At 41.7% G+C, this 19,090-nt stretch overlaps 1 protein-coding gene across 4 annotated transcripts; it reads right to left on the bottom strand.

The window, feature by feature from the left end:
- Positions 1–15: 15 nt before the first annotated feature.
- ovo (transcriptional regulator ovo) lies at positions 16–7,432 on the bottom strand. Of its 4 annotated transcripts, none has more exons than XM_088042943.1 (5): positions 7,109–7,432; positions 1,153–2,810; positions 672–981; positions 338–621; positions 16–133 (listed from the first exon to the last, which is right to left on the bottom strand). In XM_088042943.1, the coding sequence occupies exons 1-5, from the start codon at positions 7,245–7,247 to the stop codon at positions 110–112; spliced, it is 2,415 nt and encodes an 804-aa protein (XP_087899069.1). In that variant the 5' UTR covers positions 7,248–7,432; the 3' UTR covers positions 16–109. The 4 variants fall into 4 exon arrangements, with proteins under 4 accessions (XP_087899069.1, XP_087899072.1, XP_087899071.1 ...); XM_088042946.1 differs by having other exon boundaries at positions 1,228–2,810; XM_088042945.1 differs by having other exon boundaries at positions 63–154.
- Positions 7,433–19,090: the final 11,658 nt, after the last annotated feature.

Raw genomic sequence — 19,090 nt, 5'->3', positions numbered from 1 at the left:
TTTACTTAACCTACACTATAGTAATAAACCCAGTTCCATCCACCTGATTGCACAAATAACCCGATTTAAATATTGTCCCGCGACATTATTTGCGGCATCGCCTCCGTTTTTATCTTTCAATATTCTTCGAATCCTGCAGATAACTTGATAATTACTACAATCATGTAAAGTGAAAAAGATTAAATTTATTATCACAGAAAGAAATGAAGAGTTCGTCTCGCAATTAATTAAAAAAAAAAAAAACAACAGAGACCCTTTTTTTCGCATAGATTGCAGCCCAATCGGACGGTTTTTTTCTTCAATAAATAAATAAATAAATAAGAAATTAGGTACGTACTTGCAACAGCATGTTTGCGAAATTCGAATTCGTAAACTTGAAGTGTCGCTTGTCATAGAACTTGAGCAGGGCAGGACTGTAAGGGTGTTTTTCTTTCAAATGGAGGTAATGTACTTCGGGCTCGCTGGTCGTGTGGCCGCACTCCTCGCACACGTACACTTTGGTCCGCCGTTCTTTGTATGCGTACTGGTGCTGGACACCATGGACTTTAAGGCAATGGGACTCCAGGGAACATCTTTGGGTGAAGGACTTCTCGCACAGACTACACTTGTACGGCCGCACACCTAAAAAACTCTAACGTAGAGTACCTTGGTCTTGACTCAATAACACTAACCTGTATGCGTCCTCGTGTGCCTCTTCAAATCAAACGTGTCATTGAAACCTTTCCCGCAGAAAGTGCACAAGTATCGTTTAACATCTGAGTGACATTTCATGTGTCGGTTGAGGAGGCGTTGCAACGCAAATGTCTTGTTACAGACACGACAACAGAAGTTGGTTTGGCCATCCTCCGTTGTTATCGATGCTACTTTGGTTTTGTCTTCAGTTCGGGGTCCTTGGCGGACACTCTCTTGGTTAGCGAGCGGGTTCTTGATTCCGTGACCGCCATTGACGAACTCTAGCTGCACTTCGGAAGGGAGACCCAACTGAAAAAACAACAGAACGTGAAACAAGTGACTTTACTGTCGGGATAGCATTCGCATTGATTTGGGCAGTGCTTAGAAAGAAAGAACCAAACCAATCGAAATCTATTCAATTCAAGAACTTCGAATGGTTTGTGTCGGAGAAGAGCCTTTGCCTGCATCAAGGAAGCTTACCCTGTGCTGCAAGACGTTTACCCTGCCGTGCAGGGCAGGCGCCTCGCTGCTGGTGCTGGTTCGTCGACCACTCACATTGGCTGGTGGACTAATTGAGCCGCTGTCGTTGTGAGGGCCGTCAAGAGAGCAACTCGCCGCGCCCGGAGACGGTAACGACATCGTCGTAGGAGAATCCAAATCCAAACCGCTTCCGTTGAAGCTCAAAGTCGGCGACAACATCTGTTGTTGTTGTTGCTGTTGGTGCATCTGCACTTGCAGAGATTCGTTGTTAACTGAAGATTGATAATTCGGGAGAGTTTCATTGTACATCTTTGAGAACTGGTGGTTGTAGTTGCGACCTTCGTAGTTGCGGTTGCTGAGTATTTGATCGTTGAAGGAGTCGAGGTTCTGGTCGACTTGTTGGATTTGGGAGGATTCCGAGGGAGAGTGGATATTGCTAGTGATAATCTCTTCATTATCGTTTTCTTCATTTGGAAGACGTTGCAGGAAGGTGGATAAGTCGGCGGCGTCAGAAAGACTTTCTAGAAGAGCGTGTTCGGCTGAACTTGAGAATGTTAAAGTCGCGGTGAATTGTAAAGGATCGACCACGGCCCCCGTGACCATATCAACCATCATGGAGTCATCATACCCAGAGTAGCCGCTCGGAAGCAACTGGTTCATTGCATCAATTTTGGTTTCGTACAAGTCTAAATCAGCTTCGTCTTTCATGACGATGCCGTATGAAGCGTTTTGAAGGGTGGAGTACTGTTTTGGGGGACTTTGCCCCCCGTTCAAACTTAGATTGGCAAGTTCTTGACCCGTGTCACACTCCATGTTTTGTTGGTTGTTAACCAGATAGTTGGAGGAAAAGTTCCCACTGGCGTTGTAAGAATTCCCGTTATTCCCACCTTTCAGGGACTCGTAAAAAGGAGGAAGACTTCCAGTTGGGGGACTACTAGGTCCGTAATTTTGTCTACCGTCACGTCCAGGATTCATTCCACCACCTCCCGTACCACCACCCAAAGACCCCCCAGAACTACCCCCTGAAGTACCACCCGAGAAATTTAACCCACCGCCCCCTCCAGATGAGGAATTTGACGATTGGTTGCCCGAACTTTGATTATTACTAGAACCCCTCCCATGACCCGCAGCCGCCGACATCGTCACCGGCAACTTCCCAACAATAGCCCTCACCGAAATTAAAGGTTTGCTAACTTTGGAACAGTGACTGCGCCGCTGTTCTCTGATTCTTCTTTCTTCGTTTTCATCCTCAGTTTCCCCTTTCCGTTTCGGAATGTGGTAATCTATAGGTTGTTCTTGCTCTGGTTCCTGTATGACCAACGGCGCCGTCGGTAATCGCGCTTCTTTATCTTCATCTCTTTTTGTAGTTTTTGGGGTTCTCTGAATCACAGAGAACTGTCTCACAGGTGCCAAATTCTGCGGCTTTGGAGTATCTTCCGGTGGTTTTTTCACAGCAGGAAGTGTGACTTTATCCGGTGGTACAATAGGGGCGTACTCCTTACGCTCCGCTCGTGTAAGAACATGCCCAGGACTCCCATATGGGACATCGCCCCCCAAAATAGACGACGTAAATCGCCGAGGCGGTACTGATTCCTTCTTCGGCGACTTCGATGATGTAGGTTTTCCTTTACCATCATTTTCGGACTGCTTGTCTCGATCTGAAACGGAATTCGTGGTCATTCACACTCGTTAATTAGCATCTTATTCATAAACATGACGCGGTGGGATCGGGTTTGCACCAAAAATGGGTGGGACTGGACTGGAACGAATCGTGTGATTTTGTTTTACCAAGGCGTTTAATGGACCAAGAAAAAGCGAGGTGACGAGGAGAAAATGAAAAGTAAGCCTTCAGATGCTGACGGATAAGTGAGGCAGTGAAGAATGACTGGCAATGGGACTGAGACCTTGTCGAGTTTCGAAGTCGGGACCACAAGTTGCTTCAGAGACGAAAAAGTGCCATAAAATGGAGGCTCAAGGCTGAAGAGATTCAATTAATTTTCAGAAGGAGAGATTGCAATGGGCGGGAAGGAGACGAACAAATGTAAAACACGAGGAATTTTATTTGGTCGGCTTCGATTAAAAATAAGGTCGGAAACCCTATAAAAGCGAGTGTAGTTAATATTCACGGATCCGTGTCCTATATTCCCATCCTTGTAATACCTTTTACACGCATAGAATTCCTTATGAGCGCCCGAACCCATCACGTGCCGCAGCTCCAGCTCATTTCTTTCATAACCAGCCTGGCAACAACATAATTTCATGCAAGACTAATACTGTTTGTAATTTTTTTCAAATTATCTGATCATCACACCAAGAATGAATTCTCGTCTCGCAATTAAATAAAAATGTAATTACGCCGTCGGCATAAATCGCACCTTCTTGACCTTTACCTTCCATTCATTATCCTCCCAACAAGTGCGGCAAAAGTCACCAGGTGGCAACGTGGTTTCGCACAATTAACCAAACCAACAAATGTTTTATTTTATAGGAAAGAAATGCGTCGGGTTTAACCCTCACTTGCACGAAGGTCAACAAGGGCTCTTCGTGCCACCTGCAGGGCTTAAACCGGTCCGAGGGGGGCACAAAGAAGGAATTTTTATCGATTTTTCTTGTTTTCATTACGAAATCGCATTGTTTTACCGTTAAAGATGGTAATTTTCGTTAATTGTAGCGGACAGGATGAAAAAAGTCAAGGCTGAAAACGCGGTTTGGGATCAGCAGCGGTTGTTAATTATAATTGATACGTCTGAGGACCAGTGGCGTAGACGAAACAGGTGCTGAAGGCAAATTAGCCCACTTCTGGCAGTTTCAATGAAACATCCTGTATCAAGTGGTTGTTAATTATTGGCTCATTTTACCCGCCCTCATATTCATGCTTCAATGGGTCATCTTTTCCCCAATGGCGTGCGTGAATCATACAGGTGCCGATGTAAAATTAGCCCAGTTATGCTAATTCCTAGTCGCTGGGAGGCTCACTTTATATTTTTTGAATTTTCATTGGTGCGAACCTGACTGACGGTTTTTCTATCGTTAATTAGTGAATAAACAGCAAATAAAAAGTGTCCTTCAGCGGCGTTCGTCGACCCAAAGTGGTCGAAAACGTTGCGAACCTTGACAGTTGTCCGCTGCTGAAGCAAAATCCGTTACAACGAACTATCAATAAAATTATATAACGAATGTAAATGAAATTCGGGAAACATAACACACTGTGTGTGATTTTTTATTCGGACGCGACGTCCGTGAAACCGTCCATTCCAAATTTAAATCAAAAACAGAAAGTAAGCCGGCGTGATTGCATCGATTTCAATACAAACGAGAAAAAATTACCATAACCGACCGCTGTGTTTTTACGATAGAATCAGATTTCCTGCCTGCTCACAAATCGCCCGAAGAAGACAGTTCAATGCCATTATCATCATCATCATCACTTTTACGGCCGGTTTCAAAAAATTACAATAAAGAGCGAGTCGTTTAGCCATGAGAACAACAAAAAGTGAGCTTTAAGCGAGTCGCTTAATAAAGACAGATTTGATTTATTAGGAATTGTTCGAGGATTTATTAATTATTTATGGGTTCGCGAGATCGCGATACGAACAAGCTCGCTCGGTTTGCCAACGAAAAAATGAGATACATCCCCGGAGCGGCCAACTGAAAAATCTTAATTGGTTTCTGCCGGGACCCGAAAAAACGCATCGTTTGAATTCTTCCACTATAACGATAACGTTAATGTAAAATTTTCCGACGATGGCGAAAGAGCTGCTCTCACCGACCGCAAGGTTAATCGAATTCCTTTATTCTAATGCCGTGTTAATCCGTCTTTGATTTATCTCACCTGTTGAATTCTTGATTACAACAGTATACGTCCATTTTTAACATCGGCCATTACACTCCGGTGGCCTCGGATGTTATCACTTGTTTTAAAACCAAAATAATGGACAACGGAACTGGTTGTGGCACTGACATTTGTTTATCTTTTTTTCAGGCTGGGATAGAGAAAGTGGCTGGGATCTCTACACTTGGCAAAATCCAGAGGAATGCCATCAAAGAAGAGTTGTTTATTGGCGGTGGCGAGGATACTCAAATTGGCTATAAAAGTGCCGTTGAGGGAATAGAAGAAAGGAGGAATTTGCCGGCGTGCGCTGACAAGAAAACCAATGAGACGCGGTGGATTTTACTATCGGATTGGAAAAAAGGTAAGTTTCTTCTTGTTTTATGGTGTTTTTAACCTTGACTGGGGAATGATATTTGAAGATTTTGTGTGAAGGTGTCTTCAATTACTTCTTCACTTAAAAGAGCGACTACTTCCAATTTTACTGATAAAACTTGCTAATACCTGCACCATTAAAATGACGAAATTTCAATGCTAAATTTTAGCTTAAAATTAGCCGCTAATCAAAGAGCCACGAAAATTTAATTTTTGTAATGTTTTCCAAGGACCAATCGGTTTGCAAAACAATAGTATTCCTTACTAGTGGAATGTGTTTATTTTTCTGAACAGTTCTTTGGACAAACAACACTTTTGCTTTATTTTTTGACGACTAGTTCCCAAACATGTGATTGCTTTTATTAGTGTTTGTGGGAAATCCTTGACATTGTTTTTTCCGCAGGACAAAAATTAAACACGTCTTTTGACTTTTCCGAACATGTTGTTAACGACCACTGAGGTGTTTCTTGCAACACATTTATTACCTTGGAATAAAGAGATGTGACAAAATTATGTTTGAGCCGTGATATTTAAAGCTAACGGACGCTTGACAGTTTCGTGGGCTAGCTCGTTTCTAAACATTTTACGATGAGAAAGATTTGTCATTTCGATTTCACAATGTAGAAGTTTTCCACGATCAGACCGTCTAGAATTCGAGTTATTTCTGGTGTTTTTCAAGCACCGGATGTGTGATTAATTTGTTAGAATCGCAAATTGCGGGGTCAAAATGGTGAATTCGCCGACAAGGATACATTTCAGCTGTCTCAAATATTTACATAATTGTGTTGAACCGTTGGCCTCCTACGGTGTTTTGGGTTCGGTTATGACGTTAATTTCGCAATTTCGGTCCCGTCGATGGGCAAACAGTTTTAATAAAGTGGGTCAGTGCAACAAAGGGTCCGGGTTATTTCATGGTCTACTTGGTCCGAGTTAAAAGTGAAAAGATCCATGGGTAGTCATTGTCGCCGGTTTTTGTTTTGCAAGAGTCTGGATGTATGAAGGCTCGTGCACGTGCCGGCGCGTTAACTGGGTGAAAGAAATTAGCCGTGATAATGACCCAGAAAGAAGATAAGATCGCTTATATCACCGGAGAAAGTCCTCACGGACATGAGAACACTTTCTACATGAGGTAAGAGTTAGATAATTGAAATAGAAAAGGCGACCTTGAACTCGCGGTTAAAACAACCACCGCTCAGTAACGGTTGAACCGCTTGGCCTTGGTTAGGTTAGGTTGCGCAAGTTGCGGTACCACTGTGTTTTGTTCCCTAGGTAAATGCGATGTGCGAGCATAATGGAGCATTGTTCTTTTCGGATTTCACGCTCCGTTGGCCTTGGAACGTGTAATGGTTCGTGAAGCTGGTGGTTGATTTTTACCTTCAAGGCCACACCACCTTGCTTGCACCACCGGAGTTTCGCGTCCGCGCGCACGTTGAAGTCTCCGAGCACAAAGACGGTTTTATGGTAATGAGCGCACGTGAAGCAAGTGGACGAGCCAAAATGGGCCTACACTGTGACATTGGGTGCACCATCTAAAGGAAACGGTGTGCGACAACCTGTTTCAGCGCATATTTCTCATATTTACGTGGTCTTCAAACAATCACAGTTATGTTTGTCTTGTCACCTTGTCGCGGCAATAAGTGTATCTTCAATTTAATGATTAATGGACATTCTTCCAACGGTACCGTGATAAGAACCCCATTAGGACACATTAGATGCGTCAGTTTGGATAAGCGCCATCAACCTCTTTCTTACCTTCCTTCTTGTTGACGGTGAGCGACAAGGGCTGCGCCTCGTCCAAGATCTCGTTCTTAACACTCGCAGTATTCTGCGCTTCCTCCAGCACCAGCTGCGTCAACTGCAGCCGGTTCTTGATCAAGAAAATCTTCGGCATTGCGCCTTAAGTCATCCGTAATCCCAAAGAAACACACACTGTCAATACACACACAACAGTTGAAGCACTCGCGTCACACTGAAGAACCTCCAGACATGAGCTCCAGTTTCACGTGCTGCTGCGATCAAGTCCTTGTGAAGACTGATGACCGCAAGAAGTAAAGTCGATGTGAACCGTTGTGTCCCCCTCTCGGCCCCGCACACGCCGACCCGTAGAGGTTGCCCATTCGAACTCGCTTGGCATTGGCAACAGCGACGGGGCTCCGTCTGCTACCTGTTCGCGTTGAACACCCCCAGTTGCGCAAGTAAGCACCCTATCAAGGTCATGGGGTGCTCACGTTCGTCGCTTCACTTTGCGTTCGAATCTCCGGGTTCTGATTTCGTCCAGAATCATCGCGGATCTCCGCCGGAAAAACTATTCGCAATAAATTAGCGCCTGTCTTTTTCTAATGCAAGAATGCCAAGATCACGGCCGGCGATGTTGCCGGTTTGCTGTACCGGTTCTCCTCCGATGGGCGAAATTGACAACTGTGGCATGTTTGACAGTAATATTACAACATAATGGTTTGCGTGTTCGAGGACCGTTTCGGCGATGCCGAACCGTTCAAGTAATTGAAGGCATTTGCATGAAGACTGCTAATAGACACTAGACAGAACATCATGATAAACAACGTACAAGAATTGAACAAATAACAAAGACGCCTAAAAATAGAAGAAACAAACAAAACAAACTAGAAGACTTGAAAAAAATTGTAAATAATAGATACGTAAACAAAGATAATAAAAATGTTAGGTGTCGTAATTTTTTAAAATGGCCATTAACTTCTTCCGACTGAGCTTATTTTTTTTTTAAATACTGAAGGACGAAGAAATCTGAAAGTTTTTTATTGTATGTTGAAGCGAACAATATTGAACGAGTATAAAAACTCAGAGACAGGTATTTCCAAAAATTTGACTTAAATTGAAGATTCTGAACTGTAAATCCTGCTGGACTGAAAGCTGCGCTTCGCTCCTCGCTGTTTTTCTGATCTTTAGAAAATTAGTCTTTTTTGATGTGGTGACAAAAATTCGCCCTTTAGAAGGATCTTGTACTCTTAACTCCGAACAAATCAATGACCATTGTCCTTATGGAAATTTCCTGCCGTAAAAACTTGTCCTGTCATTTTTGTCCAAGATCAAAATTCGCTTTGTCCATTGTAGCATGTGTACAAATCCGTGGGTGTCACACTTTTAAAAGTGTGAATTTCTCACCAATTTGCAGACACTAAACTATTTATAACCGCGTCAGCCGAAAGTTTATTGGTCAGTTCCTGCAGTGATGGCCGCCTATCTAATTTTTATTCTGTGATAACTCGTCTCAAGTACAGTGACTGGCTAAAAGCTCATAATTACATCACTCATTTACTAAAGTAAACAATGTAACTGTTTTATTTATTTTCACTCAATCAGTATCATTCCTGCTGCTTGCAAATATGAAATTTATTAAAATAAACTCAATGACGTCCACTCGAATGACATTTAACCATAATCAGGAAAAACACAACCGATTAAGCCGTTACGTAACTTGCATTGTTTATACGTTGCCTTCGATCATTTCACACATGGTTTGTGATGGAGCAGGTCTTTGATCTTCCTGGATTATTGCTTTCAATTAAAAAATCTAACGGCTCACTTGTCGCCATTTCATCCATCGACAGGTTGCTTTCGCAGGAATTTCGTCTACAATAAAAGACACGTTTGAAGAAACAGATGGAGGCAAGGTCGGTGGCGGGCGGGAAGTGCGAAAATTTATTGCATCATTGGAGATTTCGGTGTTAGGATGACCCACGCGGGGGCGGGGAATTTTCAGAATTTCATTAAAAACAGCCTTGGAGCTTCTTGGTGCCAAAAAATGTGACAATCGCTCCCATTACTCCAACAGGATTAGAATGGGTCTTGGGGTTGTGGGTGTTAATGATTCAGAGCTATAACTATCACTTTTCAGCACTGAAATGACAAAATGTACAGTTATCAAGGAACGGCCCACTTGACACAGTTTCAACTCAAAAATTCTTTCTTTGGTATGCCATTTTTGTTGTCCCGGCTATAACCGCGGATTTATTGTTATCTTGCTACATTTATAGCTATTATCCTTTTTTGAAATCTTAATTAAGGCAGCTCCAAGTTTATTTTTACTTTCATTATTGCATTAATTCCTGCTTTAGCTTTTGCTCAAAAACCAATAAATTAGCAGGATTACACGTTATTACCCCGCAGATGAGCACGCAAACCAGATTTTCAGTTTTGCATTTATAGAGATTAATTAGTTTCGCTTGAATTGACAGTTTCAGGTAACCACAAGGATCATGCAGGAGTGATAGTGACTCATTATTGGTGTAATTATCTTTTTTTACCAAGAATGGTTTTTACAAATATGAAAATATTGTGTGGGAACGTTCTTGGATATTATACGCAGCAGGAACTTACGAACTAATGTTATTTAATATTCTAAAGAATGGAATGTGCAATAATGTGAAAGAAACCGCAATTATTTGCCGGGTATAATAAGTTTGTACGTTAATCTGGAGTGGCAGGATTTTTTTTTCTTTCTAGAATGCTAAAAATTCTCTCAAGGATTCACCAATGATTCAAATTTCTGTTACAATCCTATAATTACCGATATTGCTATGCTTGTTGCTCCTGGGACAGCAGGACTCGGGTTTGTCTCACAAAATCACATTCATTTGCCATAAATAATTTTAAATTAGCAGGATTCACGACTCTAACATTCAAGTTCTTTAATTTATAACGTTTAAATGGTTATCGTTCCATAGGTCGTAGCAGGAGTATTTTATTTAATGTTTTATTGCAAAACCAACGTACTAAATTTAGAAAAATTTAAATAGACACAGCAGGAATCATTGCTATGGTATTTAGTTTCAAGGAATGGATAGATTATTGCTGCAACTAAAACGGTAATAGAAGTTATTAATCTTTACAGGTTACTGCAGAAAATTGCTTTCTGGCTAAGTGAATAATTCTGCAAAAAAAGAATCCAGGAGCTCATAGATTAGATTACCACAACACCGCAGGAATAAGTATTTACATTAGCGGTGTAATATTTTTATATAGATAAACCGCAGGAAATGTTTAAGACATCCCTTTCTGATCGGCAGAATGCTTTTGATTGGGTTTGAGTGTAAGTTCTTGGTTCCTATTCGTCACGCGCTTCGCATCCCATGGCTCTTGCAGATGTCGCGGCATTACACGCATTTTCCGCACACTTAAGTGAACTTCCTAGTCACTTAACCCGTTTAGAACGTGTTTAAAAAGCAGTTAACAACAATCCGCCATTATAAAGCACTTTGTTGTGACACAATACTTATGGGAACTTCCAAGTTAAGTGACCCGTAATGGCAATGACCATCGTCACATGTTAAAAAATTGCACAATTTTTTCGTAATTCGCATGAGTAAGAGGGATAACATCTGCACAGTGGGCGAGTCGAATCGAGCCTCGCGAGGGCCCCCCGGAGAATGTGGTGACAGTCAATGTCAAGGCCAGAACTAGGCCCGGAGCGCACCGGACTTGCCACGAGATCTTATTACGCGGGAAATGTAGAGATGTTAACGATGGGTGAAGGCACGAAGGGTAATAAACACGTTAAATTCCTGGTTAATGTGTCATCGCTTATCAGTAGCGTTTATGGGTTTGTTGTTGTCATTTTTAGCCGAAATATAGTGATGGCCCTTTGGCGTTTCCTCAAGTTCGTTGTACCAATAAAACTCGTTCCGCAGCTTGTTTTTGCATCGCGAAATACCACAAGTTCAAGCTTATTTACCAAAAACCCACATAACGGCCCTGAACCACGAAAATACACTCAAAATTCAAAACTAGATAATTTATAAATTATTCAAAGGCTAATCCAACGCCGCGTCATAGCGTCAAGAACTAAGGTCAAAGAACTGTCAAATTGTCCATGCATAATACCAAAAACACTACAAATTTCATGTTTCGATAAAAAGCTAAGTATACGTTGCGAAAAATAAAAGTCGTGTCACGTGTAATCGTGTAATTAGAATGAGACAATTATGTTGTAGGTTGAGATGCTCAGTGTGATTGATGTGAATGTGACGCAGTTGGAAATAAAATGGCTTTTGTTGCTATTAAGCGCAGGTTAACATTCGCGGCTGACGTAGGCTTCGTGAAGTTCATTGCCAAAGTTGCTAGTTTGTCACGGTTACAAGTGCAGTAATGTTTATTTTATTCTTGTTTTTTTGCAAAAACGAGTTGTTATTTGTTTATATTAATTGTTTACGTTATCGCTGAATTCTGGGAATAAATCAAAGTAGAAGAAAGAAATACTTAACCTTTTAAACAATGGCAAGGTGCGGGAACGAAAATAAATAGATCTAAAAAGAGCTTTATTGACAAGAAAGAATGGAAAAATAACAGAATAAAACATACACAAGAAACAGTAATATTTTCATGGTAAAGCTGGGTATAGCATCTGCAGGATTTTTTTTTAATGCGACAAAGAATGAAAACTTATTTCCAATATCAAAATTTCATTTTTTTTGCAACTATAAACAATAGTCAAAGAATAAATTGTCAAATGTCGAAGGTTTCAGTCAAACATAAAATATGTTTGTCTCTCCAGGAGTTCAACTTTTCTTAGAACACGTTTTAGCAATATTTGACACCTATATCTCATTACTTCTTGAAAACGAAATGACCATTTTTCGTCCGATTAAATCCCGAGAAACTGTAAATTTAATTAGACCATTAACAGGAAATGGCTCGGTCTACGTCACCGCCCATTCCTGCAAAACTGCGCCCACATGAGTGAATTTTTTCAATTCCCGGCACTTCCATTTTTAATTTCTGTCCTAATTCGTCCCGCATTTCCTTACGAGTTCAGTTCCTGTTATCTTCTCTTCCGAGAAGTTAGATTAACTGCGGTCGCCACAACGGCTCATCCTGCTAGAAAAATGTCCATCAGCGCCGACAGGTCGTTCCTGCTTGGCGTCTGCACATCGCCATGACCAACTGAATGGCACAAGAGGTTAAAGTCCTTATTCTAGTAGCTTTAAAGACGACGATGAACTTCCGGTCGCGGTTTTACCGTTAGGGATTTCTAAGGCGATTGACGTTGCAGGAATCTGAGAATTTTCGTTTTCAGCAGGAATTCGGCGATCAGGTCTAACTGTTGTTCTGTTTGTATTGTAATGGAAGATAATGTATCTAGTTGGCGCGTGGTGGACGGCATGCTGGTAATGGTGGTCGATAAGCGCCATCAAGTTCGCTTCCGTGTTGATGTAATTATCGTTTTTATTGGCGGTGGGTAATGTGCCAGATGACGCCTCTTAATCGGATTTATGGAATAGGGACTTTTAGCACCGTTAGGGTAATCTTGTGAATTTTTTATTACTCCGGTTGTGCTTGGATGAAAGTCTCCGGTGAGGAGCGAAAGGACTTCCCTGATGACCATCCTCAGGAAATTGTTCTCGAGTCACGTCAGAGCAGCCATTTTGCTGGAAATTTCCTATTGCATCAATCAAGTGTGCACATCATGTCCTAACGGTGATGGCATATGGCAAAGACAACGCTGCAGAAGTTGTGAACAGCCATCCGTCATCACTGCGAACATTGCCATCGTGAACTCGCTCTTCATTTTGTATTAAAATGCAACCGGCCACTGAGTCTGGGTTAGGTGAATGTTCACGAATTCAAAGTTGAGCGAGTTTTTCTTCTAGTACCGTAACTTCGCACAGACGTGATGTACCACAGTTGTTTCCGGTAGCTTCAGCAATGTTTGTACAGTCTCGCTTTTTTTTGTTAGCGAAGAAGTCTTATTTTTGTTGGTACAACATGATTTTCATGCAAGTCGAGTCACGTATCGAGAGACTTCAACGCCAAGTCAGAACACAATTTGCAAATAAAGTGGCAACTAGATCGTCCCATGTTGACCTTGCAAAGTCAAGGTGATAAGTTCGCGACAATAGAGCTATTGTACAGTTCGATGAAAGAAGGATAATCAAAAGGACAAAGCCGCGCAGATGACACAGGAAGCTACATTGAACGCCACTCACATTATGTACTTAGAATTATAAGGAATCTGATTATTTGCGAGAAAATTGCTTCTTTGTTGTAACACCGATGAAATTTTCACAATATAAACCGCGTATGAGTCTCTATTGTTCCCATCTTTATTACAGATTTTATGAAAACTTTGACAGGTGTTTAGTCACCTGTTCACCAACCACCCTTGTCCTAAAATTCCGCCACATGTTGGCATTCTTTTCTGCAATTACAACTCGCGTGTCTGCCCGCGACAACTGGAAGTCGTAGCAGACAGCGCTCCGGTTCCGCTCCAACCCTATTAATCCCCGGAGTGCTCCGGGTCTGTTGTCTCCTGCTGAAGCAGCGTCAGATGCAGAATGGGTTCCGCTGTAATGTTAGCGGAACCCATTAGCGCGCGGACTAACGGTATAACCAGCACGTCAGTGCCCGGACTCGCCATTCCGTCAGGTGCAATGAACCTGCTGCGTGTGTCCGCACATGGACCCCGCAAACCCCTCACCCAACCCCCAGGCCAAGGTCCCATCGGCGCAAATTGGTCACTGTCACACACGGGATGGGGCCGCTGCTGGGGGCCCGCGCATGATTGCCGTTAGATGGAAATTTCGTGCGGGATGCTGGAGACTGCGATGAGAGGTCAAGAAAAGAACGGGCCTGCGATCTTCGTTGGATTTGATGATAAAAATCGCCATTTTTCTTTGCTCTTTTAAAAGGCACCGTTAGAAAAAGGTGGAAGAAAAATGCATAATTACGTTGATAAGAATTAAAAAGTCGTTATGTAATATATCAACTCCTTTCGCCATTTTATCATAACTATGCAGTTGGTACGTTCTGACATTGAAGGCCTACACGGCCAGCTTCAGCAACTGCCAATTAATCAAGTTCTTCGAAGAACACTTGCAAAAAGCGTGACTCCTTTCGTAAAATTCACCGGCTGTTGCAAGACAAGAACACAGAAACCGTTGTTTATCCAAAACAATCTCATTCAGTATTTTCTGAAGAATTTTTAAATTTAAAGGCCATGAGAAGGCCTCACTAAACGATTCAAGTTTTATGTTTACAGCGACATTCTCATTCGTTTATGCAAATTACGCAAGAATTACCGTTACTAATTAATTACTAAGATTATTTAATACCAATAAATGCAAAACTGTAGTAGGCACGTCATGTAAACAAATGCGTGTCGAAATGATCTCTGTAGGTCCAGAAGGCTTTGTAATTATATAACATGACTTGGCTTTGCGGAGTTCTATTGGTTCTTTATTGTCGGAGGACCAAAAGAGTGGTCGGTGCGGTGATGGTACCGTTTTTTGGCAAAACAACAAGGACGTGGTTCGTCCATTTAAGACCATGAGGTAATATCACCCATTACCACCATGGTGGTGCGCTAATCTGCCCGCAGACTTTATCCTTGCGTAACATCCACGCCTCGGTGCCTAGACATTGACGCTTGACCGTATTCTGCAAATGGCATTAGCAAAGGTTAAGTTCAATAATCCTCCCACTTCTTTCGCGATCACGCTAACATGGCGACGTAGCATTGAACTTGTGAATCATTTAAACGTTTTGATGAAAAGAAATGACGCAGATTATTTGAAATCGTGCATCATTTTGAGCAGTTATATAAATGTTGGAAATGTGTCAGATGCAAGGAAATGTTGAATAATAATGGCCGCAGGAAATGCACGTGATAAATGAATATTCCTTCCTTTACACGCCAATTTGACGGGCGCAAAATCTTGGGATTAATGACTTTCGCAGTGTAAACAAAGCTATAAATTCTGATTAACAAATGAGATTGTTGTGTATTCCGAGAATCGGGCTAAATTGTAGGCAGCAGGAGGAGCAGCAGGAATTATAATGTAAACGTGTTTACGAGGCGGCGATTGCAAAAAATGTTGCTGTTGCTGATTATAATAGTTTAGTTGAAGTGTGATGTGAATATTTAATTGGAGGTTCTGCATAATTTCCTGCTCGCCTTACAAGAAAAAAATTCCGAGAAAAGCACACATGGTTTTACAATGAGGAAACGAAGCTCCCTCTAGATTTAAAACAAAAAATTAAATTTTAATTAATCAATAGGGGTTTTCTTGCAAATTCCCATGTCTACCATAGAACTCCTGACAAATATCCGTACAAAGCCCATGAATACCCTGTTACCCCGAATTTCTCAGGTAAAGATTGTAAACCATCACGGTCTCAGCGATAAAATCAAAAACATGGAAATTACAGGGTAGAGATCCTCCACCTAACGACTGAATCGTTTTTGATTGCCACCGAAGAATTCGAAATCCTCTTTTCTATGCACTTAACATTTTCTTGCTCTAAGAAAAGACCATATTTAGTACCAATCATTTCCACACGAAGAGCAACAAGTTCGTTTTTCTTGCATAACATTACCTCTAGTTCGATTTCTTTTCGTTGTTGATTTTGTTGAAGAGAAGGTGAAGAAAGAGCAAAAGGAAGAGTTGCGCAATAAGAGCGAGTGCAATGCGAGAATCGTCGGTCGCGGTATCAACGACCTCCGATTGCCTAGTGAACCAAACCCGTTCTTCGCCTCCTTCCAAGCCAAAAATCCACCAAGAAAATAGCACTGGGCCGCCATGTTGTTTCGAAAAATAAAACAAAAACGAATCGTCTATTTTTGTTGAGGAATTTTTGAGTGGTGAAGTTTCCATCACGCGTTGGCGTTACCGCGGTGGTTGCTGCCCTATTCTTTTCGGCGTTGCATTTCGCATAACTTTCTTCTTTTCGCGGGCAGGCTTCGAACGAAATCAAAATTTGAATAAAAGTAACTCCGTAACTGTCGCAGTTACTTTCCGATCCCCGTTATGTTGCGTGGTTTGTGTGTATGTATGTTACCTGACCGCACCGCTACCATGGTAGTGGGCGACCCATGATCGTCCATAAATCGTCTCGCCGAACTTCCATGGAAATTTCCTTATTTGTGTTCACTTGCTCATCAATAACGGTAAAGAAGAGCAAAGTGACCACAACACTCCAACTCGTTTTTAATTCTAGAAGTGGTGATGAATTTCTGTGGTTCATCGACCATGAGATGGAGATAACCACCCTTGAATACTTTCTCTGGTTCCCAGCCTCCGCAACACCTGTACGATTTTCCCACACCCTTTCAAGCAGCTGACACAACCCCTCCGCCCTCGTAAGGGTGCAACAAAAGAAGGGTAAAATAACACGGACGTTCTCTTCGTCTTGCCCCACTTCCGACGCCCGTCACGGTCAAGGACTGGCCAATGTCGCAATTAACAGGAAATGCGGAAGTGGGCCGATTTGCAACAGGATGAAGAGGAGGGAGGTGATAACTCTTAAATGAAATGCCAATTCATTTCCATAAAAAACAGATTTGACCTCGAGTACGAATGAAAATATTTTTCTGAAAATTTTAACAGTTGAGAGCCTTGCTGTTATTTTTTCTGCATTTAACACTTCATGGCTGATTCTTGGGCGTATTTGTGGTAAGACCGTCAATGTTGCCAACAAAGCAAGCAAATATTGCATAAATCTGAATAATTCAAGAACACACAACATCCTAGCCGCTAACTCCGAAACCAAACAATCAAAAGTAAAAAATATTTATTATACAAATAAAAGCACCGTTACTCCGCCATATTGCGGCTATTACCTCGGAATTGATGCAAATTACTTTTTAGCTATCTGCGGTTGGTACCGGCTTGTTTGTTTAGCAACGATGTCCCATTTCCACGTTGAAAATTCTTCAACGTATGCAGAGTACTGTTATACAGATAGTAAAATGATTTCGCGTACAGTTGCGCAATTCTGAAACGTCCTTTGAGCGACCCATTTTGTGTGGGAAAAACTCGAGACGACATATGGATGATACTTGATTATCTTAGGTAGATGATAGTGATTGGGGTAGGTCGGAAGCGCAAGGTGAAGGGTTAGAATTTTTTACAGGGCCTTATGTTCCTTCGCAGCTGTTTCCTTTCGTTCGATTAATTTTCGGAGGATTTGTTTTTATTTTCCGGTCGGCGGAGGCAACATGCTCTGAAAGCTGCTTTTAATTGGAAAGATGGACGCATTACGCAATTTAAATTTACATAAGATTCGGCGAACGCAGCTAATTAAAGAGAGATACTACGATTTTTTGGTTTTCAGGGCCATGCTTTTGCTGAGGAAGTCAATGGCCGACCACATCCGCAAGAAGTTGACAGGGCACTCGAAATACCGAACATTTTTACGGAAATTTCTTTTTATTTTGTCACAATTCTATGCGTGATTCAGTGCCACGTTTCTGCCTTGATCTGGCATTGAACTCTCCTGCTCACTTAGACAATTTCTATTCTTATTCAAGTTTTGTGACTCATGTATTTGATCTATTTCTGTGTCTTACGTGAGTTTCACGTGCTCCACAATGAAATTGAAATAAAAGTAAATATTTGATTTGCCCTTTTGATAAAACGCTGCGGCAATTGACCATGAAACCGCAGATCGGCAACGCTTGCGAATCTGCGAAAAAATCCTCGGCGCCACTGACCCAAACCGTCATCCTTGATCAATCTCTGAAAAACCAGAATTTTTCGGTTCTCTATTAACCGTTAAAACTAAGAAATTGCGTCTTCGCCAAGGACAACCACAAATGCACCCCTCCATATTCGGATTGTGTCACTAAGACTAAAGGGACATGTTGCGAATTTTTTTTAATTCCTCCAAGGTGGTCGCGGAAAGGTTAATTTAGTATGGATAGTCACGTGGAGATGTGTTTCTTCGGGATTGGATCACTGCCATCACGTGAGATACTCAAGAGGTGGAGATTGTTTTTCTGCAAATTAAATGAATTGGCTAACCTCTGGTTGGCGAACGCTTGGCCGCTCACTAACGGGTCAACGACTGGATGTTACCTGAAAGACATTCAACATTACCAAAGTCAAGGCGGCAAAAACGATTATATCATACTTGTTTGGACTGGCCGAATTTAGCACAGTGGTCATAGCTATTATTTTTCGACAGGATGTTATCTACGTGAATTATTTGATAATGGTGGCGCAATTACGCAACAAATTCTAGATGAATCCCACGTTTTTCAACGAATACAAGCCAATTAATGCATCTTGGAAGGTCCCATTTGCCATCTGGCGCGATTCTTGAACTTGTTCGCAGAAGATTCGCATTCCCACGCATGGTAAAACGACACTTACATTCCCAATAGAGCATTGTTTGGCAAGCGCCACCTGGTGTTTATTTTCCGGTGATCGATGGACTGAGGATTAATAAAGGATATTCTCATAAATGGAATTATGGAAGATTTTGCGGGCGATGGAAGGCGGAATTCAATGAGTTTTAGCCAGAAGCTCGCGCTTTGTCCATGGAGATTGTGGGATTGTGAGCTTGATTATTTCATCTAGGGCTAAAAATCTTACGACTTTCTAAGAGATTCTAAAACTTCTAGAAGATCCAGGAGTATCTACTAGAGAAAATCTGCATTTATAGCTCTTAGTTTTGTAATTTCTTGGACTTCGTCATGTTGTGAATGTGAATGCTAGAATTTTACACAACAGCCATTAGGTTCTTTTTTGTTTCACCTCTTCTGAAATTTTGTCTTTTTTGCCCAAGTTCGTTGCCTCAATCCGACAAAAACCGAATAACGAACCAATTAAATTCGCATTGTAATCAGAAAAAACAGCGACAATCTTCTAATCAAATATCATTCAGAGTTTCCTTAATTTCATGCCAATTACGCCATTTGAAACTGTCAAATCATCGTCAACGCGACCACAATCAGTAAAGTTTACAAAATTGTTGAAC

The sequence above is a fragment of the Gnatocerus cornutus genome, chromosome 8 (assembly GCF_029298725.1).
Source record: "Gnatocerus cornutus isolate USDA-ARS CGAHR chromosome 8, icGnaCorn1.1, whole genome shotgun sequence".
NCBI lineage: Eukaryota > Metazoa > Arthropoda > Insecta > Coleoptera > Tenebrionidae > Gnatocerus > Gnatocerus cornutus.
Note: the sequence above shows the minus strand (reverse complement) of the source record. Positions and strands in the feature narration are given on the sequence as shown.